Source organism: Puma concolor, chromosome C1 (genome assembly GCF_028749965.1).
Source record: "Puma concolor isolate L17-30 chromosome C1, mPumCon1.1.hap2, whole genome shotgun sequence".
Taxonomy (NCBI): Eukaryota; Metazoa; Chordata; class Mammalia; order Carnivora; family Felidae; genus Puma; species Puma concolor.
This window is the reverse complement of record NC_141674.1, coordinates 9100146-9127709: the sequence shown is the minus strand read 5'-3', so window position 1 is coordinate 9127709 and position 27564 is coordinate 9100146. Positions and strand designations below refer to the sequence as shown.

Below are 27564 nucleotides of genomic sequence, written 5' to 3'. Positions count from 1 at the left end.
AAATGTGCTGACATCTATAGCTAGACACGCTAGGAGAAGATTCAAGGATTCTATGAGCATAAAGCATAAGGAAAATGCTACGATACCTCATTCCTCTGAAAAACAAGAGTTCAAGGCAAACCGATACTTTCCTATCGCAGGTGTTTCAAGGGTTTGTGAAAATACCTTGAATGTAAGAGAAAAGCGTACACGTGGTTCTGCACACACAAAAGTACAGAAGAGGCAGCTGACGGTATGTTCTTTCTCAGGCCTGGTACTGTTACAATGGCAAAGCATTGTTACGTTGGCCAGTGTCTTGTCACGGATCCCGAAAAACGTAATTCTTGAGTATGTGTTCCGGGTCTACCACTAATGGCCATGTAACCTTGGACGAGTAACTCTCTCTGAGCCTCAGTTTCCTCATCTTAAAGTAAAACAGTATTTCCTGCCCTGTCGAATCCATTGGGATGTTGACAGAATCAAAGGTGATGGTCTATGCAGAAACGCTTTGGGAACTGTGGAGTTCCCTGGATACGTCAAAGTGGGTCACAAATGTCAAGTCCTAGATCTGACACTGTCAGGATCCCCTCAGGAAAGGTGTGAGACATGGCTTGCCGATGTGCCAAGTGGCTGTATGTGTCTCCCACCATGTCTAGTACCCCGGTCAAGCCCCCCGACTCCAGGGCCAACCGAGCCTGCAGCCCTCCCTGGGAGACATGTCTGCGCCCACTGGCACCCAGCGCTCCCCGAGCCTTCCTAGGAAGGCTGCGGCACATCTCTCCTCCTCTGTGACAGCAAATGGCACTGTAGCGCCATCACCTGCGCTCATGTCTCTTTGGAGGAAGGCTCCAGATTAGAAGACCCTATAAAAAGCAGAATGTCAAAACCAAGAACAAAAGGGAATTCATGCTCCTACCACATGCTCAAAGGCAGGTCATCTAACTCTCCCAACGGGTATTCTTTCCGGCCTTTCAGCACGCGATGAGGGCTCTGAGATCTTGAAATGGCACCGTTTATGTCAAGGGTAAAAGCGATGGACCCTGAGCCCTTACACAAATCGACCTGGACTGGGTCAGTGGGGTGGCTGTTTTACCAAAGGGCCAGGCTGTGTCCCCCTCTGATGCCAGCTCTGCTGCCTGGGCTGAGGGCTCCGTGCAGGAGAAAACCAGGCAGAGAAGGGAAGGGAACCCGTGGGGGCTCTGTTCACTGGCAGAGTTACGAATAGAACTGCTTCAATACATGTAAAATAAAACTAGCTTTCGTTACCAACCCACCAAATGGTTTATTTTCAATATCAAATGACACAGAAATTAGATCCAAAAAAATCCCATTAGGTCATGGTCCTATTCCCCTGCCAAGTCAGGACTGTTATCTACAGTGTATTTCTACTTACACGGACACACTAGAGCCTTTGCTAATTTTTTCCCTCGCCTAGGAGCTTACTTCCCCTTTCCATAAATTACTGTACTCACAGGTTGGGCTGCTCTTTGTCCGCGTAGCAGAATAAGAGAGGGCTCAGGCTCCGGGCCAGCTCATGCTCTTCGAACTGGCCTGCAGTGTCTGTCTTTGCATTGTCCTGTCTGAAGATCAGCGGTAACCCTTTAGGGAGGAGGGGAAAGTTTACATCAATCCCACCCGGTCTATGCAAGACAGATGTACGTGGTAAAGGAAAAAAAATTGTCACAAGGGAAAATAGTGAAAACTGAATTTATTTTGTGGGCTCAGTTTGTTGTCTGAAAGGACAGTTTTGACCATGATGAAGCACTTATTATGGAGGCAGGAGAGTTTCAGCAGCTTAGACTGTTGAAGTCATCTATTTGCATTGGCTCTACTCGGTTAGCGGAGCAAATAAATCTGAATTCCCATGACCAGCGCCAAAGGCCCAGTTGAGCAGCCTCTGTACATACCTGTTTTGTTAATCAGCCAATATGGAGCAGAAATGAAGATCTTCAAGGATCCTTCTGCTCGACACACAATCCGGATGGTGAGGTTCAGCTGCCGCCGGTTGATGTCGTAGAGTCGCATTCTTACCATGTAGTTTTGGGTTCCCGGTGGAATGAGCAATTCTTTACAGAGTGGGAAGTTCTCCAGCGATACCCCTGAAGAAGATACAAGCTACTGTCTTCCTGGTTTCTCACTTGTGTTTGTCAAAATAGTCCAAAGCCAAACAAAACTGGGTCCTTCTTGGAAAAATCAGAACTATATATGGCACTGGCAAAAAATGTCATTAGAACGGCCATTTTCCCTGCACTGGGGCGAGAATAAATATGAAGCAAACCAGATGGCCTGGAAGGTACAGGAGAGAGTCTGAACTGCACAATCAGAAGGATGGAAATACCAAAAATCTATCAATAACAGCTATGATTATTGTGAGCTTACTCCTCATCAGGCCCTGAGCTGGGCACCTCAAACACAGTAAAGGCAAGTACAGGGTAACAGAGTCAAGGATTCTCCAGCTCCACTGGCTGGCTTCCGATTCCCAGTCTGTCCTTACCAGCTGTGCAACGTGGGGAAAGCTAATCTGCCAAGTGGGGAGAATACCAGGAGGTCTGTCACAGGGTTGTTATTAAAAGTGATAATCCACGTGCAGCACGGCTGGGAAGAGAAGAGTGCTGGGTGTGCGCACAGTGGTCGGGGTGGGCGGTGGGGAGACGTTGCCATTTCCCGCAGGGGTCAAGAAACATTGTGGAAGAGGTTGCCTAAGTGCAATGCGTGTGAGGTTCCGCATCTGTAAAATGGGGATAACAGCGTCTGCCTGAGACAGGGACTGTGAAATGCAATGAGGTGACACAGTGAGATCATTCATGAAACTGTGCAAATATCTACGTCATTACCTTTCAATGTGTCTAAAACAACCTTAAAAAAAACATGTCCTGGGGCGCCTGGGTGGCTCAGTTAACGTATGACTCTTGGTTTCAGCTCAGATCATGAGCTCATAGTTTGTGGGGTTGAGCCCTGTGTCAGGCTCTGTGCTGACAGTGCAGAGCCTGCTTGGGACTCTCTGTCTCCCTCTCTGCCACTCCACTGTTCATGTGTGCACTTTCTCTCTCAAAATAAATAAACTTAAAAAAAAAAACAAAAACCCACAAATCCTTAAGTGCTGCAAATACAATGATTCTTGACTTTGACTTCATCCACCCCTAGTGAAAATCACCAGGTGCATGAAACACCCCAGACCTCAATTTCCTCATTAGTAAACAGGACAAGTAACTACTGTAAGGATGACATGAGATGACGGGTATGAAAGCCCTTGACAGGACGCCCAGAGTACAGTCTATACTGAGCAAATGTTTTCTCCTTTCCTGAAAAGAGGAGAGATGTAGGATTTTGCACATTTTACAGTCAGGAAAACGTAAGGTTTGAAAAGATGAAATGACTTCCCATTGAAATCACATCAAGTAAGCAACACAAGAAAAAGGCTCTGTTGAGTGCTTCCTCTGTAAATCTTTTGGATCTGCTCAGGTTTTTTCTTTTGGTAATTTTCTAAGAAGCTTTTTTATTTCAAGTGCATAAATCCTTTGAGCTCGGTTATGGAGATAGCCTATGTGTGATAATTTTTCTAAAATGTTTACCAAATGATCACAAAAGACTCATGGACGTTTCCATAGCGTTACCACAGATGATTATCTGACTAAACCCTTACCTAATTCAATGTTCTGGGATGTGTCAGCTGTGTGCAGGGCCACCTCTTTGCCAGGTTTCAATGTCCCATTAATTGGCATTCCTTTAACATAAAAATCAAGTTCACAAGGTAACAAGTTGCAGATGACCACAGTTGGCAGGAGATATATGGTATGCCCGGGTTGTCTGAAGATCTGCTTTGCACTGTCAGAAAATATGTTTGAGGGCATATAATCTGGGTAATTCTCCTTCTTTATGGCTACACAAAACCTACGAAGACAAAGCAGTGGAAAAACCATCAGCCTAAATAAAGAACTTGAATTTTTCTTCCTTAGTGGAGTATGAGAAAGCTTAACACTAAACCGGTTCAACAATTCAGTAGGATATTTGCAGTTTTCAATCTCAGACACATTTATACTGAGGTATATAGTTAAAAATACAGTAAGATGTGTAATTTTAAATGTTCAGTTTGGTGAGTTTTGACAAATATGTATACCTCGTTAACCACGACCCAACACCGTTATAGAATCTTTCTCTCACTGCAGAAAGTTCCCTCCTATCCCTTTCCAGGCAATATCCTCTCCTAAGAAAGAAGCAACTACTGTCTGACACTTATCACTTATATATTGGTTGAGCCTGTTCTTGAATTGCATGTAAATGGAATGATACAGTATAGGTTACTCCCCATGTCTGGCTTTTTTTGTGTGTAAAATGAAATTTCTACAAGATGCAGCCATGCTACTATATGTATCAGAATTTTGTCCACATGCCAGTATATGAAAATACCATTTTTTATTTATTCATCATTCTGTTGACAGCCAATTGGGTTGCAGCTAGCCAACTGGGTTGTACCTCCAGATCAATTTAGCAAGAATGGAAATCCTAACAACATTTTGTCTTCCAATCCATGAACTTTGTTATCTTTCCACTTAGTTACTGGGTTTTCTTTAATATCTCTTGGCAAGGTTTTGTCACTTCTAGCATTGAAGGCTGGCACATAATTCCTTAGATTGATTCCTGGGTAATTAATGTTTTCTGGTGCTATTGTAAGTAGTGTCTTTTTAAAATTACATTTCCAATTGTTCATGGCTAGAATATAAGAATACAATTGATTCCTATATCTTAAATCTTGAAATCTTGATAACTTTATTAGGCCTCATAATCTTATGGAGTCCATAGTTCTCTACATACATGACTGTGTCATCTGCATATAACAAGTTTTAGTTCTTTTCAGATCTTTAAGCTTTTTCAATTTCTTGTTTACTTATTTGTCCCTATTACAATGGCTAGGACTGCTACTGCAATGTCAAATGAAGTTGCTGGTTCTCAATCTCAAGGAAAAAAAGTTTAAGTATAATGGTAACTGTAGGTTTACGACAAATGCCCTTAGGTAGACTGTAATATTCCCTTTGGTTGCTAGTTTGCTGAATATTAGCATGAATGGGTGTTGTAAGCTTTTTGTTTATTTGGCATTTAATGAGATAATCTGATAGGTTTTTCTCATTTAGTCTTTTAGGTTAATACAGTAAATTACATATATCAATTTTCAAATGTTAAAATAATCTTACATTCCTGGAATAAACTTCACTTGCTGGATTTCTATTTGGTAACAGTTAGGAATTTTTGCATCTCATGTGGGAATACCAGTTTGTAGTTCCTTTTTTTTTTTTTTTTTTTTTTTTTTTTTTTAAATAATATCTATGCCAGTTTGGGTACCAGGTAGGTATATGCTGGCCTCGTAAAATAAATGAGGAACTGTTCCCTCCTCCCCTGCTTTCTGAAAGAGTTTACCTAGAACTGGTATTATTTCTTCCTAAAATGTCTGGTAGAATTCACTAGTGGAGCCACATGGGCCTAAAGTCCTCATTATGGGAAAGCTTTTTATTAAAAATTAAATTTCCGGGGCGCCTGGGTGGCGCAGTCGGTTAAGCGTCCGACTTCAGCCAGGTCACGATCTCGCGGTCTGTGAGTTCGAGCCCCGCGTCGGGCTCTGGGCTGATGGCTCAGAGCCTGGAGCCTGTTTCCGATTCTGTGTCTCCCTCTCTCTCTGCCCCTCCCCCGTTCATGCTCTGTCTCTCTCTGTCCCAAAAATAAATAAACGTTGAAAAAAAAATATATTAAAAATTAAATTTCCTTAGAACTACCCTATGACCCAGCAATTGCACTACTAGGTATTTATCCACAGGATACAGGTGTGCTGTTTCGAAGGGACACCTGCGTGTTCATAGCAGCACTATCAACAATAGCCAAAGTATGGAAAGAGCCCCAATTTCCATCGATAGATGAATGGATAAAGAAGATGTGGTATATATACACAATGGAGTATTACTCGGCAATCAAAAAGAATGAAATCTTGCCATTTGCAACTTCATGGATGGAACGAGAGGGTATTATGCTAAGCGAAGTTAGAGAAAGACAAGTGTCAAATGACTACACTCATATGAGGACTTTAAGAGACAAAACAGATGAACATAAGGGAAGGGAAGCAAAAATAATATAAAAACAGGAAGGGGGACAAAACAGAAGAGACTCTTAAATATGGAGAACAAACAGAGGGTTACTGGAGGGGTTGTGAGAGGGGGATGGGCTACATGGGTAAGGGGCATTAAGGAATCTACTCTTGAAATCACTGTTGCACTATATGTTAACTTGGATGTAAATTTAAAAAATAATAAATTATTTTAAAATTTTAAATTTCTTTATCAAATATTTGTCTATCTCTTCTTTTTTTTTTTTTTTTTTTTTTTTTTTTTAAAAAATGACTGAATTCCCACATTTCTGTTTATTTCTATGTCTGTACAAAGCCTTTTTGGTTTTTTTTTTTTGTTTTTTTTTTTTTTTAAATTTTTTTTTTCAACGTTTTTAATTTATTTTTGGGACAGAGAGAGACAGAGCATGAACGGGGGAGGGGCAGAGAGAGAGGGAGACACAGAATCGGAAACAGGCTCCAGGCTCCGAGCCATCAGCCCAGAGCCCGACGCGGGGCTCGAACTCACGGACCGCGAGATGGTGACCTGGCTGAAGTCGGACGCTTAACCGACTGCGCCACCCAGGCGCCCCGTCTATCTCTTCTTTGTGTCAGTTTTGGTAATCTTTGTTTTTAAAGAAATTTGTCATTCAGGGGTGGAATTTATCTGTACAAAACTGTTCACAGAATCTCCTTTTAATCCTTTTAATGTCTACAGGATCTATAATAATGTCTCCTCTTTTCATTCTTTATATGGTAATTCGTGTTTTCTTTCTTTTCTCCTTGATCAGTCTTATAAGACATTTACCAAATTCAGTAATCTTTTCAAAAAACCACTTTGACATTGTTGATTTTCTCTATTGTTTGTTTTCTATTTTTTTGAATTCCACACATTTTTATCATGTCCTTTTTCTATTTATTTCTAATTTATTTTGGTTTCTACCTTAAGGTAGAGGCTTACATCAACTTTACATCTTCCTTATTTTCTAATAAGAGCATTAAAAGCTACATATTTCTCAAAACAAAACAACTATACATTTTTCTCTAGAACTGCTTTTGCTGCCTCCCCCACATTTTAATGTCTAATTTTTATTATTGTTCAGTTCAGAATATTTTTAATATCCTTTGTGATTTCTTTCTTGACCCCTGGGTTATCTAGAAATGTACTGTTTAATTTTCCAAATATTTAGGGATTTTAGAGGCATCTTATTGTTACTGATTCTCACTTTAATTCTATTGTGATCATGAGATATACTATGTATGGTTTCAGTTCTTTTTTTTTTTTTTTTTTTTAGCATTTATTCATTTTTGAAAGGCAGAGAGAAACAGAGTGTGAATGGGGGAGGGGCAGAGAGAGAGGGAAACACACAACCCGAAGCAGGCTCCAGGCTCCGAGCTATCAGCACAGAGCCCGACGTGGGGCTCGAACTCACGGACCGAGAGATTGTGACCTGAGCCAAAGTCGGCCGCTCAGCCAACTCAGTCACCCAGGCGTCCCTCAATTCTTTTAATATTTATTGATCTTTGTTTTATGGCCCAGTAGATGGTCTCTCTTGAGGACTATTCCACACATAGTTGATGTGAATGTACAATCTGGAGTTGTTGGTAAAAAGTGTTTTATAAATGTCAATTTTGACAAGCTGATTGACAGCACCGTTCAAATCCTTTTGTATCTTTATTGTTTTTATTTTGCAAATTATTGACAGAGAAGTGTGAAAACAGTCCGTTATGGCTATGCATTTACCTATTTCTCCCTTGTCAGTCTGTTAACAATGGCCACTCTGGGTAAAGGGCATACTGAAATTCTTTACACTCTTCTTGCACCTCTTAAGTTTACACTAAATGAATGCCTAACTTTCCTACAGAGAAACCTAAGCTGATAGCCTCTAGTCCAGGTAAGTTTAAAGTCTAAGTTCAGAAGGATCTAACAATACCAATGTGGTATTTCCTCCAACACCGAATCTGGAAACGTATTCCTTATTCTCTTTGAAAGGGGCAAACGGGAGTCTAAATGATTAGATAATTTTGTCAAGGCCCCCAAGGAAAGTCAGTGCTAGGTACACGAGCCTTCCTCCAAATTCCTCTGAAATCTCTAACCCGAGGATTTTGCTTCTCAATTTAGGAATGGGAACGAGTATTATTTTTTTCTTCCCTCTCTACATGTCCTCTCTTTATACTGATGCACACAGACCAGTGTCTGATCCTACATGTGTGTTTTGGTGGTTTCTCCCATAAATATTAGATGATAAGCAACAGTCCCACCTCCACCAAAGATTAATCCTTGAATCCTTATAAACTCTAACACCAGGACTTAAGGAATAAGAACTTTATGATTTTAGGGGTGCCTGGGTGGCTCGGTCAGTTGAGTGTCTGATTCTTGATTTGAGCTTGGGTTGTGATCTTGTGGTTCGTGGGTTCAAGCCCCGCATCGGGCTCTGCGCTAACAGTGCAGAGCCTGCTTGGGATTCTCTCTCTCCCCCTCTCTCTCTGCCCCTATCCTGCTTGTTCATTCGCTCAAAAAATAAACTAAAAAAAAAAAAAAAAAAAAAAAAAGAACTTTAGGATTTTATTTTATTTTATTAATTTTTTTTTTTTAACGTTTATTTATTTTTGAGACAGAGAGAGACAGAGCATGAACTGGGTAGGGTCAGAGAGAGAGAGGGAGACACAGAATCTGAAACAGGCTCCAGGCTCTGAGCTGTTAGCACAGAGCCTGACACGGGGCTCGAACTCACGGACCGCGAGAGCATGACCTGAGCCGAAGTCGGACGCCCAACCGACTGAGCCACCCAGGCGCCCCAGAACTTTAGGATTTTAAATAAGCACAACTGAATCACTAAGGGTCCTCAGAGAGAGAATGAATTTTTTTTAAAAAAGCAAAATTGACATGCCATCCCAGTACTGTGCGTACCTGAAGAACCGGCTTTTGTCCAAGTCCATAGAGTGGCACTCTCGTTTGCTGCTGCTAACCTCTGCAGTCTTCACTACATTGGTCCAGTGGATAGGAGCCTTACAGAAAAATACGCCCAATCCCTTGGGCCGGGCCTGTAGCCGCCAAGAAGTGAGATGTAAAGGCACAGCAAACGAATCCCCTGGCATGATGGCAGGCAGCACCACAGGCTCTGGCACAGAAAACAAGGGTCAGCATCTTCGGGGAATGGTCTCCCACCCAAAAGTTTGACTCTCTCAGGATAAAAGGGGGACAGACTATGTCAAAACTCACTGTCGGGAGCTGACGGGCTATCCAGTCTTAGTTCCATTGGTGTCTCAAGCCTGTTCTTCACAATGAGGGCAGACCGGACGGTGATGACTTTCCGAGCACTGCCTTCCATCGTCACGGCGAAGACCACCCGGACAGGCGGGAGCGAAGAGAACTGTGAGTAAGACAGGAATAAAAGCACCACAGCTGTGCTCGTGAAAAAGCACACAAAATACAGCAATACCAACTAGGATGCCTAAGTCAAAAGCATCTTATTACTCTAACCCTTCAGTGAAATTAGTCATTCAACCCTAAAACCACTCATCTTTAATAGGCATGAATATCCTATAGATAGACCCCATGAATGTAGCCAATCTTAAACATTTCTAGAAAAAGACAAATACTCTACTCAGACGTGGTGTCACAAAGTGTATCACAAAGAAAAATCAGTCCGAGGCCTCTAGACACATTATAAAGACACTAAGACCCATAATAACCTATTAAATCTTCCAAGCTTCCTGCAATTTGATAAGAAACTGTCTGCTGGAAATCACCCTAATGCCCTTGGGTTCTTATACCTCAGCCCTTATATGGAAACTGTGAACGACACTTGTTTTCAACTCTACTGGAGGGGACTAAAGATCATCCAAAGCAACCAAACGTTCAGAAACACTGAGGCAAGACTTTGAAAAACATGAGATGATTTACCTTCTGTGGTATTTTTCTCTCAGATTAACATTAAAGCGAGAAACACTCCTTCAACACTAACAATGAGCTGGATACTACCCAATACACACAGAAAAACAGAAGGAAGTCTTCTGAGATTAGAGCCTGTCTTTGTAAAATCCACAGAGTGTAGGAGAAAGAGCTGTCTGCATTGGTGTGCCTTTCACAGGAACAATAATTACTTTTTCCCCCTAAACGTCATAAAAATTACTCTCTAGGCCCATATACAATTTGTTGACATGCCTGTAGAAGAAGCAACATTTGTATTTCAAAGAGCTTTAAAATCAAACTTCTCTCTCTTCACAACTTTTTCAGCTCTGTCCAATAATCACTCTTTCATAAACGGGACACCGAGGTTCCGAAACTCAACAGAGCGGAGGGAAGTCATTTATTTTTGGTCTTGGGTTGCAGCCACTACTTTCTTTTTCCATGTGTTCATTCACACATCCAACACACGTTTTGTTTTACTATCAAGTGCCGTGTTTTTTCTTTTTTTAAAGTATAAAACCCCACATCAGGTACACCAAAGAGGAGGTTTCTGCAACTACCATTCTTTGAATGAGTGCCCAGAACATACTGACAGTGCTTCTTTTTTTTTTCAATGGAGAAACAAATGACACTACATCCAAGCTTTTCATATTGCCAACTTTTTTATTAAAGCAAACAATATGTGGAAACCAAACTAATGAACAACAAAATGAAGAGCTCCTCCATGTTTTGAACCAAGACTTCCAGGAAGGCCCAATGAAAAGACAAACTATCAGTTTCTGGAGGGTTTTCAGAGGGACAGAATCCCAGCCAAAATCATCACCAAAGCCTCCGCTGACCCAGCCTGGCAAAGCCCCGAAAGGGCCAAGGCCCAAGAATAATAGTTTTAAACCTTGACACTGCTGCTTCTTAAACATACCTGAAATCTCACATTTCAAAACCTACTACCGTCAGAAGAAAGTAAAAGCACAAATATGAAAAGAGTTTTTTAATGTCATCTTCTGGTGATGTTTCAAGAGCCAAATGGGGAAAAAAAAAATCTTACTATTTTTCATTCTTATTTACTTTTATGACCTTGCAACTAAAACCTAGGAAATGCATACAGCCACAGAGGGTTAATTTATATTTTAACTTAGAGAAAGGGACCTTGAACCACAACATGGGTGTTTTCTCCTCCTCCCCTGTTAACGCTAGGTCTAACATACCAAGTTAGTTCAAACGCTTTCTTGCAGGTTCTTATAAAAGGAAGGTAATTGTTAACAGAAAAGGACAAAGGTCAGTTTCAATCACACATAGGTCATGAAGTCCTGGGATCATCAGGACATCTATGTATGGTTGAAACGCAGCGTATACAGTCAATAAACGCAGTGACACAGGAAAACCATACTCACATAAACCTGGGGATGAATAATATTCGTTCTGCTGCCTGGGCTGCCAATCTAAGAAAAGATTCCAAAAGTCAGAGAGCCAGCGCAGACCTCAAATGACAGGCATCGTTAAATTCAATGACAATGTAATGTGCTTGAAAGGGTGGGATTTCTAAATAGTCTCAGTAAAGTGTGGTCCATCGTGAAGAGAAAACATCTTAGAGGATACGGAAAAGGCAATATTCATTTTACAACCATTCCATGTACACGGAATTTCTCCAGGACACATCAATACAACAGAAAGGTATCTGTGGGGCGGGGGGGGAGGGGATGATTCCTTTCCTTACTAGATGGAAATTTAGGTGGGAACGTAATCTGGAAAGAAGGCTTCCTCTTCTAAGAAACTCGGGGCACAAGAGCAGAAGTGGAGAGAGAACAGTGTTCTTGGAGGGAGGGTATTTTTCATGAATAAGGGAGCATGGGGAAAGCTGTGAGGCCTTTGCACTTTCTTCTTCATCACTGACTACCCCGAAACAAATGCAGTTATCCTCCGAAGTACGACCGGGTCCTGGCGGGAGCCCCTGAGGCGGCCACGCCAACTGCAACGCCAGCCTCTACCTGCGTGTCCCAGACAGGGAGGTCACCTGTGTCACCGCCCAGGCTGGCCCTGCAACCCCGAAAGACTGCAGGCTGGGGTCACGTCAGGGCAAGCGTGTGTGAGAGGATGTGTGATCAGAAAATAAGTAACGACGGTGGACATCCGTCCTTATGCCAGAAGGGAGGAGAGTGGAGACACAGAACTAGAAGGACCAAGGAACAGCACTATGGAAATGTAAAGAAGGCCGTATATAAAGGAAGCAGAACAGTATGTGCAAGTTGAGCCAGTACACACGCGTCTGGCAGATTAGTACACTGCCAGTCGGGCTAAGTGAGTACGAAATGGGTCTGCACAGGTGAGGTAATATATGTTACCGCCGATTTTGGATCTCGTTTCTCTGCTGAAATTGACCACTGGCGGCTTATCTACATATTGACTACGACCGCCTACGACTGACCCAAAATATACTTAGGTCTTCCTGCTAGAGCTAGGGGAAACGAGGAACAAGATTTCACTAGAGCAGAGTGACAGGCTTAACCTGTCTGACTGGCTTTCAGGGCATGTGGCCGGGGCACCGCGGTGCCACTAAATACCCATTCTAGAGCCACACACCGTAGAGGAAGAGGAATTCTTATCCGGTGCTGCATAGCGGAAAAATGTCCCGACTTTGTCCACAGACACTGGGCTCACTTGCTCCCAGCCGTTCACTCTCACTTGCAGCTGATGAATCCGGAGGTCGTGGGTGTGTCTACCAAGGAGAACACGGGAAAGCATGTTAAGCACAATCGGAAAAAGGGTAAGAAAGCGGAAGCAAAGAGTCAAATCTGATTTACCGTATAAAGACCTAAAAACCCAGTTGGCCAAGCCTTTTTGAGGATTACCCAATGCGAGAAAAATCAGGAGAATATTTTTAAGTGGGTGTTACACTTAAAACAAAAGTGCAAGATCCGTAAAGCTTGAGCAAGAGCACGTTTACCCTCCCTTTGTACAAACTTTGCAAGTCCTGTGCACAAGCCCAGCTTCTTCCCCCACCAGCCCCACCCCAAGCTCGATAAAATGACGTCAGGTATAACCATTGCAGCGGGGCGGTAAAACTGTTGCACCAGCAATGTCGTCACATAACCGTACTCTCGGAAATGCGTAAGATGGCATTTCTTCTTGGCTCCCTACTTCTCTTGGAACCACATTCAGTTGTTTGGCTTCGGTCCTACAAGACTACAGACAGGTTATGAGAGACGGAGCCCTCCGAGCGTTAGGGCTGAAGTCCTCGGCTGAAACTAGAGCAGAGAAGGCAGGGGGCAGAACAGGAGGAACGGGAGGAAATTGCACATTTAATTCTATTTTAGATTTTGCCTAATTCAAGCCAGAAGCCTGAAATGGGGAAGTGGACTTGGGGCTGACAGGAAAGGGGGAGGGAGGCAGGGAGTGGGGGTACCATGCGCCAAAGAGCTGGAAAAGCCAGAGAAGGCATTTATTTTGATGAATTCAAGCAGAACAGTGGGACTTGAAAAGCATTACTGGACGGGTATACTAAAACGGAAATGACAAAGAGGTCAAACCCCTTCTGTCACAACGGAGGCCGTGCTGATTAAGAAATGCAGCCAGCACTTCTACAATTGGCTTCTCCAGGAACTTTGTGGAACAGGAAAATGCTCCCCACTCATCCCTGGAAATTCTACCGTGGCTTCCAGGTACATGTGCCCAGCACGGTGATTTTCTAAGCTCCGTTTTTCCTGTGTTATCACCGAGGGGGCCCACAAGTTCAGAAGGCCTGCCACGAGGGAATGATGTGTGCTGGTACAAGTGACACATGAGGAAGAACTGTCTGACTCGGGGGCAGGTTTGCACGCAAAGACTTAAAGCACACGGAAGCAGAAGACCACGGAAGGCTGAAGCCGAGCTCTTAAGTTTCAGCCCTGCTTGAAAACGGGTATGAGGCTCAAATGCTAAAATCTTAACCTATTCGCTATCCACCCGATAGCCCTTCCACTTTAACATGTTTGCAAATAAAAGGACATTTTATGACCTCTCAGTAACCAGACAGAACCTCTTTCACATTTATCCCGGTCCTCTGGCTGGCTGTTTCAAGAGCGCACTGGCCAGCAGTCTCCCCAGATGAGTCATTCTTATCCTCCTTAGAATCAGAAGTCCTTATCATTATTGGCCCTGCTTCCTGAAACCACTTGCTTGCTAAGAGTGCTATGTGGCACGTGCGTCTCTTAAAGCTAAAACCGACGTGCTCGGATAACCTTTTAAGAATAGCATGTCATGCCAGTTGTGGAAAGAGTAAGTCACAGGGAGACAAGCACAGCACAGGGAATATAGTCGGTGGCCCTGTAAAAGCGCTGCGTGGTGACAGATGGCAGTCGCACCTGTGGCGAGCACAGCCTAACGGAGAGCTGTCCAATCACCACGTTGTACAGCTGAAACTACTGTCACACTGTGTCAACCATACCTCAATTACAAAAAATAACAACACACAACAAAATCAGGTCACCAGTGTGCCATAAAAACCAGGCTAGGACACAATGAACTTGACAGCTGCTCTCCATCTTTCGGCCAAATTATGGGAAACACACTGGTTATCAGCTCATGTGTCAAATAAAGGGATAATTAATGGAAACGAAATGTATTTCCAAGACAGTGAAAGGAAACACTGATTTTCAAAATACCTTTTAAAAATAAAACATTAGGGGCACCTGGGTGGCTCAGTCGCTTAAGTGTCCGACTCTTGACTTTGGCTCAGAGCATGATCTCACAGTTCGTGAGTTCGAGCCCCACAGTGGGCTCTGTGCTGACAGCTGGCAGCCTGCTTGGGATTCTCTGTCTCCCTCTCTCTCTGCCTTTACCCCACTCTCGCACACATGCACATGCTCTCTCTCTCTCTCTCAAGATAAATATTTTAAAACATCATAATAAAAAGATAAAACATTAAAATCATTAATAAAGGCAAGTGAAAACGTAAAACACTAGAGACTATCTTTTATAATATACAGATATATACAGTCTATTTGGTGGGGAGGAAGAGAACACACAACACTTTACCTGTGTCTTAGCTTTCCTCTTGCCTCAAATTCAAAGGGCATCTCTTCACCCGTGAGGACTTCCCGCCATTCGCTGACATTGTGAGCATCATCAAGAAACGTTCCATTCCCTTCTGGAACGAGCCCTGGACTCCCACTGTGCGACAGTGCAGCCCTGGAACCAAAGCAGACAACGCCAGCTTGTCCCTCTTTCTCTCTCGACTCCCTCTCACCAGAGCTTGGTGCTGGGGGCAGAAACCCTCCGGGCACTCAATCTACATAAGAAGGCCATACAGCCTGGCTACCAGGATAACCTAAAAGGTCAGTAACTACAGTTATCTTTGTGACCATCACGGCTTCTGTGAAGCTTTAGAAACAGCTGAAAGCTATCACTGCACAGCCACTTACCTCCAGCAACAGAGCCCAGTACACAGGGAGATGTGTAAACTCAGTCATGAGTTTTAAAGGGAGTTTTTAAGTGACTATCTGGAATGGAACAGACCTAAACTGCTTTTAAAAAACAAACGTCTCCTCTGAAGCATTATCATACTTAGTGGAGGCAGGAGAAACGTGGCTTCGAGTCAGCAGATTCTGTTACTTATTTCACGCACCTCATTCCCTAAATTGGAAAGATCAGCGTATATTTGGAGGGTTGAGCCAAGGTCTACACAGGCAGAAAGCTGGTAGAGAACACTGTCACTCGCCCAGGTAACCTCTTTGTTCTCCAAACTCCACCCACTTCCATCTGGGGTGAATTGCTTTAAGTCTGGAAAAGAATTCTTGGTGGGAGTTTAATATGGGGGGTGTTTTCAAAGCCATCTTGGAAGAAAAATGCAGGCTGTTTGGTTTAATAAAACCACATACAGCTTCTTTTCAAAGGGGGTGGGGGTGGAGACTGAGAAAAGATGGGGTGACTTCTCCCTCCCACCTTCATACTCACATCCCTAACCTGCTGGACTTTTACCTTAAACGTAATGGGCATCAGGGCCGGGATCGTAATCTGGGTATTTCAGACTCAGGACCTACTTCTCTGGCCACAGATTCCACCTCCCTCACAAAATCCCAGCAAGACAGCGAGTTACTGACTCAAATACAATCCCAAGGGCTTCAAGAAGGAGCCCACCTTGCTCTGCTGGGCCGGCACACAGGAGCAGGTGTTCCTTACCTGGTGGGTGTGGTGGTCAGGGTGGCAAACCACAAAGTGCAGCCTGTGTGATTCCTCAGAGCAAAAGGGACAAAGGGCTGCCGGCGCTTGGGGGTTTTCACCTCTGCTGTGGGCAAACGGAAGGAGGCCGTTAGCATACCCCTCCATCTGCGCAGCAGAGACCCCCACCCCACAGCCGCACACAGGGCCCCTAACCGTCTCTTGTGCAAAGGGGCCGACGGCGGCTGCGGCAACAGACGCAGAGCCACCACAGGTGTGTCGACAGGACTCTCAGGGTCTCCACGTCCTCTGCTGCCTGCTACGTGGCGACCGTCCCCCTACGACTGGCTGTGACGAGGGACTGCTCCCAGCCCCTAGGCCTCCCACAACTCTTGTGGGCCTGCATTCAGGAGAAGGTGCCCGGCCCTACCCAGACGATAGCAAGACACAGCACACATCCTTGTTCAAACGTTGTCCAAAACACCTGCGCTTTAACAAAGACGCCCTTCCTAGAACAGCTACACTTCAGTCATATTATGCACATTATAGCAAAATAAAAACATTCTTTTCTATTCTCTTAAATTCATATTTTCCCCCCTCCCTCCCTGGAAGATCAGAAATCTACTATCCCAAAACTTTTTACATGAGATTTTTAGTTGTTGTTGTTGTTGTTGTTGTTTTTTAAACGTAAGATGTAGAGCACCATCTGCCGTGGGCACTATGGGGACTACAAAAGGAGCACAAAATATGATTTCTTTTCACAGAACAGCTTCCTGTCAAGGACACTGGAAAGAAATGGTGATCAATCACAAAACCGTAAGTAACCAAATCCCAGAGCCCTGACTAGAAACACTGGAAGGAAACAGAGAAGTGGGAGACCGTGCAGCCAGGAGTGGCTGTCCAGAGCCCAGCGTGCCTGGAGGCCCTTTTGCGGCACCGCTGCCCTGTCGTGCGGTCTGGCCTGGACCGGCGGGTCGGGAGGACGGGCACGGCTCTGCTCACCCAGGGCCCACGTCTCCTCTGCCGGTGGCCCTGGGAAAGTGGGAAGGGGCGGCAGGAACCGCAGAGGCAGGGGCCCCGTGCTCACACTGCCCATGCGGCCAGCTTTAAAGCAGAGAAACAGCCCAAGAAGGACCCGGACCCAAATGGTCTGCAGCTGCGGAAAATGACATCTAGGAGTGACTGCAACTGCCCATGGACAACACAAGAGCAAAATTAGATTCATCTTCCAGGACCACATGCTTCCGGCCAGCAAAACAAGAAGGAAACCTGCAATGGGCTGTGCCTTCTCCCACTGCTAGGCTAAGGCCTGGGCTGGGATCGTGGAAGTCAAGAATTGCTGCTGCCTTTTAAAAAATAATCGCTTGCTTTTCTTCCCCTTTGTGCCTTCTAAAGTTTTCAGAAGTTAATTACTAGAAACGCTGCAAAAAAAAAAAAAAAAAAAAAGCAATTACAAGCTAAGGCAAGTTCTATTTCCGAAAGGACAGTGGCTCAGGGGAGTGAGTCTAAGAAACGGTTGGTCCGATGAAGAGTGGTCTGCAAGGCGTCCCCACAATTCTGTAGTTAGTCTTTAGAGATGCCCCACCTACTTGCAGTGATCATCTCCTAGAATATCTCCTAGATGACCACCCAGAATATACCCATTTCTCGTGCTCTCATACCAATGGCCTCACTTAATTCACAAGGTTGGCTTTAAAAAAAAAAAAAAAAAAAAAAAAAAAAAAAGTTCATCTAGTACAAAATTAAGGAACAGCCATGAGGCTAGTGACCAGGGCAGGGGGGGGGGGTAAAGATTTAAGAGCTGTCTGCAGGGGCACACAGACCTTACTGTGGCACCTTGAGAGGCACCAGGCATGCAGGGAGACGGCTGCTTTATGACAGCAGATAAAGGACCCAGGAGGAAAAGAAGCCAGATGTGCCTTCATAGCCTACTGTGAGCCAGACTGTAAGTTTCCATTTGCAAATTAGATTAAAAAAGAACAGCTGGCAAATGGCTTTGATCACACTGTCACACGAAAGAAGTGCTAGGACTCCACATCCAGATAGTCGCAAGCGCACCGCTCTGGAATGAAACAGCCTGGGGAGGCGCACTGCTTAGGGCCCCAAGCTTCTTGCGTGGATTACACACAAAAGCACAGGCTTCAGCAGCCCGCTTCTCTGAGAATAAAAATACATGGAGTGCTCACAAATCCAAACCCAACAGCAGGGGACAATCTGACATCTCCTGCACTACAGCCCAAATCAGCTGTGAACCTGCCTTTGGCACGACACAAGAGAACAAAACTCCCAAGTCCACCCAAGAGAGAATAGCATATTCCCTTGTGGCCCCAGAAAATCTGCCTCTAGTCTAGTGACCAGACCTGGTTTCTTCACAGGCCAAGAGAACCCGAAGCTCCTCACGTCCAACTTGGGCTTCGTGTGGCTGAGGAAAGTTCTAGCCTGCTAGACTTGTTTCACAGAGCAACGTGGCCCTTATAAACGTGCTTTATAAGCATCCAGTCTATCAGAAAGGACCTGGCTTGTAAATCAGAAGAAACAGATTAAAGTCCCAGGTCTGCTCCTAGCTAGTCATGTGGATAAAGGCAAATTTCTCAGGCTCTCTCAGCCTCCATGTCCTCATCAGCTACGGGGAATAAGGTTTTGCTTAGCCTGAGAGATTAAATAACAGAGGTAGAAAGGCTTAGAGTATAAATCCATCAATAAGTGAAGATTCAATCGCGGGTTTCCTTTGTGAATCCTCTCCCTAAACATCCATCTGCACAAAACCCTGGCAGAAAAAAACCCACTGTACTGCCCCTGTGTATGAATATTCCTGATCTGAACAGAGGAAGCTCTAATGGTCTTTTTACAAAATACATCACGACCCGGCAGGATCTGGGGTCAGCCAAGTACATACATAAACCATAAACTGCCCTCCTTCAAACTAGTGAAGAAGTGAACATCGTGGGATTCCAAATCCTTGAGGTTTATGGTCTCCTCTATCATATTTACTCATTAGTCAAATTCTCAAGAAAGCTTAAATAAAGGGTCAGAGACAGAAATAAAGATCATTTTATTTTCTATCTCTGAAGCACTCAATTTATAGCTAAAGAAATCACAGTTTGTTTCTAAGCAAATATTTACCGGGAAATTTTTTCTTAGCTCAATTCCTGATCAGGATAGCTCCTATTCCCCAGGCCCCCTGGCATTGCCCTAAGAATAAACATTCACTGACGGGCGCCTGCATGGCTCAGTCGGCTAGGGATCCGACTTTGGCTCAGGTCAGGCTCTCGGGGTTCGTGGGTTCAAGCCCCGCGTCGGGCTCTGTGCTGCCGGCTGGGAGCCTGGAGCCTGCTTCGGATCCCGTGTCTCCCTCTCTGTGCCCCTCCCCCACTCACGCTCTGTCTCTTCTCTCAAAAGTAAATAAAACATTTATAAAATTGTAAAAAAAGAATAAATGTTCGCTGGGTATTCTATAAACAAAGCGCTGCCTGATGGAGGACGGCTTTCCTCCATTTACTTGCTTTTCGAAGTAAGAAATCACCTCTGGCGCTGGGTATTTCCGCACCAGCGCAGCGGACACCGCGGAGCTGAGGGTTGGGGCAGATGGACGACGCAGCATTAAGAGTCAGCACCGCACCTGCTTCTGATAGGTCACCGTACTCATCAGTGGGAAGCGCTCTTCCCTGCTACTAAAGCACAACATTCCCAACTGGGGATATCCCACTCGGCTCCCATTCACAGGAAATTGATGTACAAGGCAGTTCTTCAAACAGGAAAAGAAAGCAAGCCCTCGCTTGGCTATACTGTACCTCTAGCATAGATCTGGTGCTCTAGGTTAGTCAGACTGGCTGTACTCCTAGTTCTAAGGTAGACAAGGGGGAGGCCTGGTAGACAGGAGAGACAAAGTTAGAGGGTAAGAATAAATACAGTGAATAAGAAGACTCACCTCCAAAACGTTAGCACAGAGAGAGCATGTGACAAAAATCGCAAGCATCATGCAGTTACAGGATCATTCCCTTCAGTGACCGCTAACGGCTAAAAGAGCACTTGACAAAGTGAGCGAGACATTTTTATGCTGGCTTTTACTGTGGACGATGTGTCACAGGAGCACGCCCCTCTTTTTTCTCAACTGGGGAAAGAAAACGTAGTCCACATTCTCTTTAAACAGAATGAAAAGCCTTTTGAGGATTTTTCACTTAAAGCGTGCATGCTCTTACACGGCATGGAAAAGTCCCCGAGACCAGTCAGGACAGACTTGGGTGCTCCAGTCCACTTTGCAAAGGCAGTAGCAGCAGGAGGCTAATCCCCCACGGGTCTCAAAATTTCAAGGGAAAGAGTCCATCTGTGTTCCGAGTTTAAAGAGTCTCTGCCAAGGAGCTATCTCGTGATATTACTTACATTAGAAATTAAACATGGGAGCTTTTAGAATATTCACATTTGATATTTCCATAAAGTGTCCTTTGAGTACAAAACTCATAAACTCATGCCACCCACGTCTACCTGCAGGAATCTCAGCCCTTACTGAACAAAGCCAACAATGATGTCAAAAATGAGGCCACTATTTTCTTTCCCCTGCTAAAGAGACAGTGAGAAACCAGCAGCTCCGTTAGGTGGGATTTCATATTAAGAATCTCTCTTTCAAGGGCTTGTTTTGAAGCCCGCCCAAAGAAAATGCACAAATTTGGGGGGACTGTGACTAAATGTTCGTGAGCAGGACCCGAGAGATGCGATCGGTTCAAGAAGGTTCAAGTCTACTGACTTTCAAAACAAACGCCCCATATTAATTGAGTAGACCTGCTGAAGGAATACAATCCCATCCGCCATAGGTGGTGCTACCCAGGAACCTCCAATAGGAAAGAGGTTTGGAAATGTAGGTATATTCTCTTATGTCTAAATAAAAAGATATGCCTTTGTAAGCCTAAGTAACCATAAAGATCTGTAAGTAAATAAAAATCCAGCTTTAATTTAGCACCGGCATTTAACACAGATAAGGCAGCTTATTAACTATAAAGAAAGAGGAGAAAGTGTTTTTTAAAAAGGTGGGAGGGTGGGGACAATAGAAAGTCCTTCATCAGAATCCTGAAGATCAGGTCTTCCCTGTGTTTACACGGGGTCGGGATTCAAGATCCCTTTGTATGAGTAACAACTTCAGAAACACTCTCTCTAGGACATACTACCTATTACAAAGATTACTTAGAGTCTTCTGGGGAGACTGTTACATTCTTTGGACATGCAAATTGGGAAGGTTCGAGGAGGAGCCAGAATTGAGGCTGAGGCTATCTGAAAAGCCCTGGCTCCTAAGCAATGACCTTGAGACTCAGAAGCAACAGCCTGGGAATACAGAGAGCAAGCATGGCTAACATTTCCCTGTCCCTCCTTCTAGAAGTACAAGGGAGACAGAAAATCCACTTATACACCCTGAGGAGAGACGAACCAGTTCAAATACTTCATAAACTAAGAAAATCCATCTTCCCGTGACATGTTTGCAGACCAGATGGAATATTTAAGCATTCATGAGCTATGTGAAGCCCAGCCAGGACTCCCCAAAGAAACCACACTGAAAGAGTTGGGGCTGAGTTGAATTTGGAGGACAATGGCTTGTGGAACAACTAAGGACCACGCGGTTGGCCGTCACAATCTCCCCAGCTCTAAGGAAATCAGAGCTTCATGGTGAGGCATTAAATTTAAGGAAAGAAAATATCGTTAACAGAGAACAAACGGACTCCTCTCTTCAAAAGGCTGGGTATTCAATTCTTTTCTTCCTTATGAACAATACAGAGCCCTCCTTTTAACAATTTCTTCCATATGGGATCCTGCCTGCCCTCCCTTCAAGAATATGCCCAAACTCTGTACCTCTAGATTCACAAAACTATAAAGTTAGTTTTTAAAACCCAGTCCAAAAGTCCCAATCAACTGGAAAGTTTTGCCAAGTGAAACACACTCACTAACGGCTGACCTTGATGCGTTTTCAGGCACGCCAGCTCATATGCAATGTTACCAGAATTTAGAAAATTGTGTATCACAGACCTTTGCTTTCCCACAAAGGTGGAGGAATTAGAGCCCATATCAGAAGTTCAATATGTTGTGCCAGAAAAATGTCTCCTGCAGAGATTAAAACAGAACTAAAGAAGACAGTCAGAATTTCCTGTAGGTTTTTCCATAGAAAATGACAATTCTATTTGGATTTCTCAATAAAACATGGCTGCATTGGTCAACAGTGATTTATTCAGACACAGGAAGAGAAAAATCTTACTTTGTCCAAAGCATGGAGGGTCCACTGAAGAGCCCATCCAGTCTTCTGATGTGGTTGAGTCTATTTCCTTGTCCTGTTTACAGTAATCTGCCATCCACGATTCCTTGGTACTTACATACTGGTCTAGAAAGAATTCCCCAAAGATATTAAGTACGGAAATAGAAAAGATCGAGGCTTCAAGTCAAATAATTTCTATTCAGTAAAGCAAGCTTTTGTTGAGCATCCTACTGCATGCTAGGCGCTATGCTAGGTTTTCAGAAAGTCTGTCCCCTGGAGAACATGCTGCACTGGAAGAAATCAATGTTAACCAAACAACCATCACCACAAAGCCGCAATGTGGAAGGAGCTAAAACGAAGTCATAAATAAAATTCTATGGGAGCACAGAACAGGGAAGGCTCATTCTGCTTTGGCAAAAGTGGGACAGTACACGCCAAGGTCCATGGGAATCTTCAGAGGTGTGGGGACCTTTGCGCTGGGTCTTGAAGAATGAGCAGAGGTTAGAGTCTACCAGTGGGATTAGGGGTGCAGGGACGTGCCAGGCCAAGAGCAGTCCAAATGCAAAGATTTTAAGACGCGAAAGTACACAGCCCTTTTAGGGAACACTGAGAACTTTGGTGTGACTGTGGCACACCAAACATATTGGCGAAGGGAGATAGCAAAGAAGGCTAGAAAAGGGAATTAGTTTGGAAGAGCGTGGTATGTCATGCTAAGGGATGGGGTTTCGAGACATAAAAAACCAGTGAGGAGGCTGCTCAAAACCACCAAACTCGGGAGGCTGAAATCCAGCTGACAATTCTCCAGGAGAACTGTCTTACTGTTTTTAGAGAAATGTGACAGGAAGGGCAGGTTGACAAAATAATTACGATGCACCACCCCTGGATAAAGACCTTTTCTACTAACTAAGGTATGATACTTTTTAGAACAAGAGTTATTGGTTTCTGGCTTTCTGGTTTTCAGTTCCAATAGTTGGCTATATAGAAGATTTATTTTAACACTAAGAAGTCACAGTAATATTTCTGGGTTTCAGCATGGTATTAGGAACAAGGAATCGGAGGTTTAAAAAAAAAAAAAAAGCTTTACCACAGACAAGAATGCCTTTTGGAAGACATTTTAAAAATTTTATTTGTTTTTTATTTATTTAAGAGAGAGAGAGAGAGAGAGAGAGAGAGAGAGAGAGAGTGTGTGTGTGTGTGTGTGTGTGTGTGTGTGTGTGTGTGTGAGCAGGGGAGGGGCAGAGAGAGGGAGAAAGAGAGAATCTCAAGCAGGCTCTGCACTGTCAGCACAGCACCCATTGCGGGGCTTAAACCCACAGACTGTGGGACCATGACCTGAACCAAACCAAGAGTCAGACACGTAGCCAACTGAGCCACCCAAGCACCCTTAGAAGACATTTTTAAGTAGACAATGGCTCATCAGAAATATCAATAAAATTCTTTTGTTCGAGGTAAGCTCTTGTTTATCGTAGCTTTCCAAAACACTACCCTAAACTTCACCTAAACTTCCAGGTGAACATATTATATAAGAAATAACATCAGATCAAAATAATACAGTATCATGAGATCAATTATCCAGACAAACTTAATGAATGAAATCTGATCATATAAAACAGCGGTTTTAAAATTTTTCGATCGGGGCGCCTGGGTGGCGCAGTCGGTTAAGCGTCCGACTTCAACCAGGTCACGATCTCGCGCTCCGTGAGTTCGAGCCCCGCGTCAGGCTCTGGGCTGATGGCTCAGAGCCTGGAGCCTGTTTCCGATTCTGTGTCTCCCTCTCTCTCTGCCCCTCCCCCGTTCATGCTCTGTCTCTCTCTGTCCCAAAAATAAATAAACGTTGAAAAAAAAAAAAATTAAAATTTTTCGATCAATAAACTTAGGGTCTCATTTCACCATACATTCTCTTCATCTTCTTCTGACATAGAATGAGCCAATGGATATCCCATGAGCCTCGATCACACACACTGAAGAAAGTTTGCAGATTTGCAGTCGTATGTGTTATCACTCAAATAACCACAGTATTACCCAAAAGTCAGATCATGTAGATAATAATTCAAACAGTTTGAGAGTTTTCATAGCAAAGACAGGCAACACCTGATTGTTTGATAATGTAACTCTTTTCTTACGATGATATAAATATAGGCATAGAGTGGTTCCAGCTCACTACATCAAATCCAGGAATGTACATGTCGGTGTTTTCCAAGAAACTTTCAGAACACACACCGTTAGCTTGGCAATCCTTCAACCCAGTGATTTTCAGAGTTAGGTCAACATGATAACTTGATGGGAAACAGTACAGGCAATTTATCCTACTATAAACACAAGGTCAAAATTACACCTTTTAAAAATTATTGTGTGTGTGAGTACCCGGAAAGAAATGTATCTAAACTCACTTCTAGGACATTAAAAAACAAAAACAAAAACAAAAACCCATGACCAAGCATGGTGGGGGAGAGAGTTTTTATCACGGACATTTATGTTGCCCAAATGGTCTAAGTTCTTGCTTGGTCACTGACGGCATTAATACAGGATGCCAACTCTAGAGCAATGGGTTGAAAAGAGTCGTGAGGCTAGGTTAGGGTTTATCAGGAAAGCAGCCCTGCTGAGTAAGTGATGTCTGGTGTGGGCCTGAGTATTTGCTAAACCAGGATTAACAGTCTTCTAGACGAGGGACTTATGTACAGAAAGGCACCAATCTTCTAGAGACAACTTTCCACTCACCAATGAGTACAGAGGTGATGTTGATATCCAAACGGGGTTTGGCCTTGGCTTCTAGCTTCAGTCGAGGAGGATGGAGACGACTAGCTGCCTGTTGTTGCCAGGATACAGAGCATGGCCATGGCTCAATAAATGGCTCCCAGCCTAAAAGAACACAGGAAATAAGACATCTGTTAAGCAGATATCAAGAGTTTATAGGGGAACACTGTTCACAAATGCTCAGCAAGGACAAACTATAGCTTAATAGCTTTCTATTTCCAATGTGATTTCACAGCGAAAGCACCATCTTGAGCTATAGGTCACCCTACAGATGCCTGTGCAGGCTAGAGGACATCACTACACAGACAGATACATGCCCCACATGGTCTTCCAGAGCGGGGAGGAAGGAGGGCATAGAGTGCATGTGCCTTCTCTATGAAAGAGCAGGCAGGACCTGCTTTTGATCCACTCAAAATGGAAAAAGGAGTCTCTGACACAGGATGGAAAAGTACTAACAGCAGCTGAAGTAACTACTAAATTTGATTCTCCTGCTTACGTTGAGAATCCACTTAGTTGAGGGGCGCCTGGGGGGCTCAGTCAGTTGGGCATCCGGCTTCAGCTCAGGTCATGATCTCATGGGTTGTGGGTTCGAGCCCCATGTCGGGCTCTGTGCTGACAGCTCAGAGCCTGGAGCCTGCTTCGGATTCTGTGTCTCCCTCTCTCTCTGCCCCTCCCCGACTCATTCTCGCTCACTCTCTCTTGCTCTCTCAAAAATAAACATTAAAAGAAAAAAAAAAAAAAAAAAGAATCCACTGGTTGAATAAATAGGTAGAACATAATTAGAAATTCATTGTCTTTCAAATCTCTAATTTTAAATCATATGTGCCAAAGGTATATAAACGACACATATATATGGTTTAAAGAATAAAATTACTACAAAGTCCTGTACCCACTATTCAGCTTAAGAAACAGAAAATCAGAAGTTCCTTGGAAGCCCCCGAGTGCCACTCTCCCATGTCAGTCCCCTTGCCACCAACCCTCTCCCACCCAATTCCAAGTAAACATTAGTTTGGGTTTTTAATCACATGCTTGCTCTTATCGTTTTACCACACACGCATGCATTTCTTCAGAACATACTGGTTAATCGGTCCTACTAGAGATCTTTACATAAATGGAATCTGATGTATGTGTTCTTCTGCAAGTTTCTATTTTTGCCCAACAACCTGCCTCTGAGATTCACTCATATTGCTGCCAGGTAGCTGTGGCACATTTATTTTCCCCACTGAATTGTAATCCGCTTATGAATATATCACAGTCTACATATTCATTCTACTTCTGAGAAACACCCCCTTGAGGAGGAGGAACAACACTACAACGAGTCTTCTATCTGTTTCCGAGCACACATGAGCAAGAGATCCTTCCAGGGTACAGACCTAGAAGAAGTATGTTGCTGGGTTGGTGAGCATGCTTATACTCAACCTTACTATTTGTCAATTTTTTCCAAAGTGGTTGCCCCAATTTACAATTTGAATGGCAAGAAATTAGAGCTCTGCGGCTCATAGTCTCACACTTCATTCTTGCCAGTCTGATAGGTGAGAAAAATGATACCTCCCTGGGTTTTAAAGACTCAAGTTTTCGGGCACCTGGGTGGCTCAGTAGGTTAAGAGTCCGACTTTGGCTCGGGTCATGATCTAATGGTTCGTGGGTTCGAGCCCCGCGTCTGGCTTTGTGCTGATGGCTCAGAGCCTGGAGCCTACTTTGGATTCAGTGTCTCCCTCTCTCTGCCCCTTCCCTGTGTTCGCATCCACACTCTCTCTCTGATGTAAATAAACATTTAAAAAAAATTTTTAATAAAGCAAAAAAACAAAAGGCTTACGGGCAGAAATCTCCCTATCAGGAGCACCTGGCTGGCTCAGTGGGAAGAACATGCAACTCATCTTAGGGTAGTGAATTTAAGCTTCACATTGGGTACAGAAATTACTTAAATAAATAAAAAAGGGGGGGGAGGAGAAATTTAGCTACTATCAGGGCCAAATGATCCTTCGCTACTAAGCAATTTCATATTCCAGAATGAGCCAAACTCCTGAATCAAAAACAATGAACTTCATATGAAACCTTGGGTTTAAATAGCTCAGTTGCAACATATCAGATATGTTAGGAAAATGAAAAGTCTCCATCTTTTGTGCTCATGCAGTCACTTGTGTTGCATCTTTCCCTGCCCAGCCCCACCCCCTTTCCCTCACACGAAATTTATGTAGAAATTGGCCCAGGCAAATATTGAAGTGTGTTTTTTAAGTCCCATGATAATATACGCTTGTATACTGACCTGACAGAGCACGGTTATAATAATCTCCAGAAAGGGTGAAGTGGGCGTACCCTTCAGGGCTAGTCCTTACATGCTGCAGAAAACTCAGGCCTGCAACAAAAGCAAATTTTACTACAGCGCTGGGGTGAGAACAACCAAAACTTTCTTTGACAGATTAAATCACAGTGAAGAGATGTCAGTCATAGCTGATACTGATGAAA

At 43.8% G+C, this 27564-nt stretch overlaps 1 protein-coding gene across 7 annotated transcripts in view; it reads right to left on the bottom strand.

Moving 5' to 3' along the window:
- Positions 1-27564, bottom strand: part of VPS13D (vacuolar protein sorting 13 homolog D) — a 260417-nt gene that overhangs the window by 140833 nt on the left and 92020 nt on the right. For 4 of the 7 annotated variants that reach the window (XM_025912069.2, XM_086715705.1, XM_086715708.1 and 1 more), the window contains 13 exons: positions 27365-27454; positions 25063-25203; positions 22348-22470; positions 19904-19978; positions 16134-16239; positions 14991-15143; positions 12558-12693; positions 11372-11419; positions 9291-9441; positions 8979-9189; positions 3623-3870; positions 1887-2078; positions 1452-1578 (listed from right to left, as the gene is read on the bottom strand). In XM_025912069.2, the coding sequence (XP_025767854.1) occupies positions 1452-1578; positions 1887-2078; positions 3623-3870; positions 8979-9189; positions 9291-9441; positions 11372-11419; positions 12558-12693; positions 14991-15143; positions 16134-16239; positions 19904-19978; positions 22348-22470; positions 25063-25203; positions 27365-27454 (1801 nt within the window). The remainder of the gene's footprint in view (positions 1-1451; positions 1579-1886; positions 2079-3622; positions 3871-8978; positions 9190-9290; positions 9442-11371; positions 11420-12557; positions 12694-14990; positions 15144-16133; positions 16240-19903; positions 19979-22347; positions 22471-25062; positions 25204-27364; positions 27455-27564) is intronic. The other 3 variants (XM_086715706.1, XM_025912070.2, XM_086715707.1) reach the window with 3 other exon arrangements.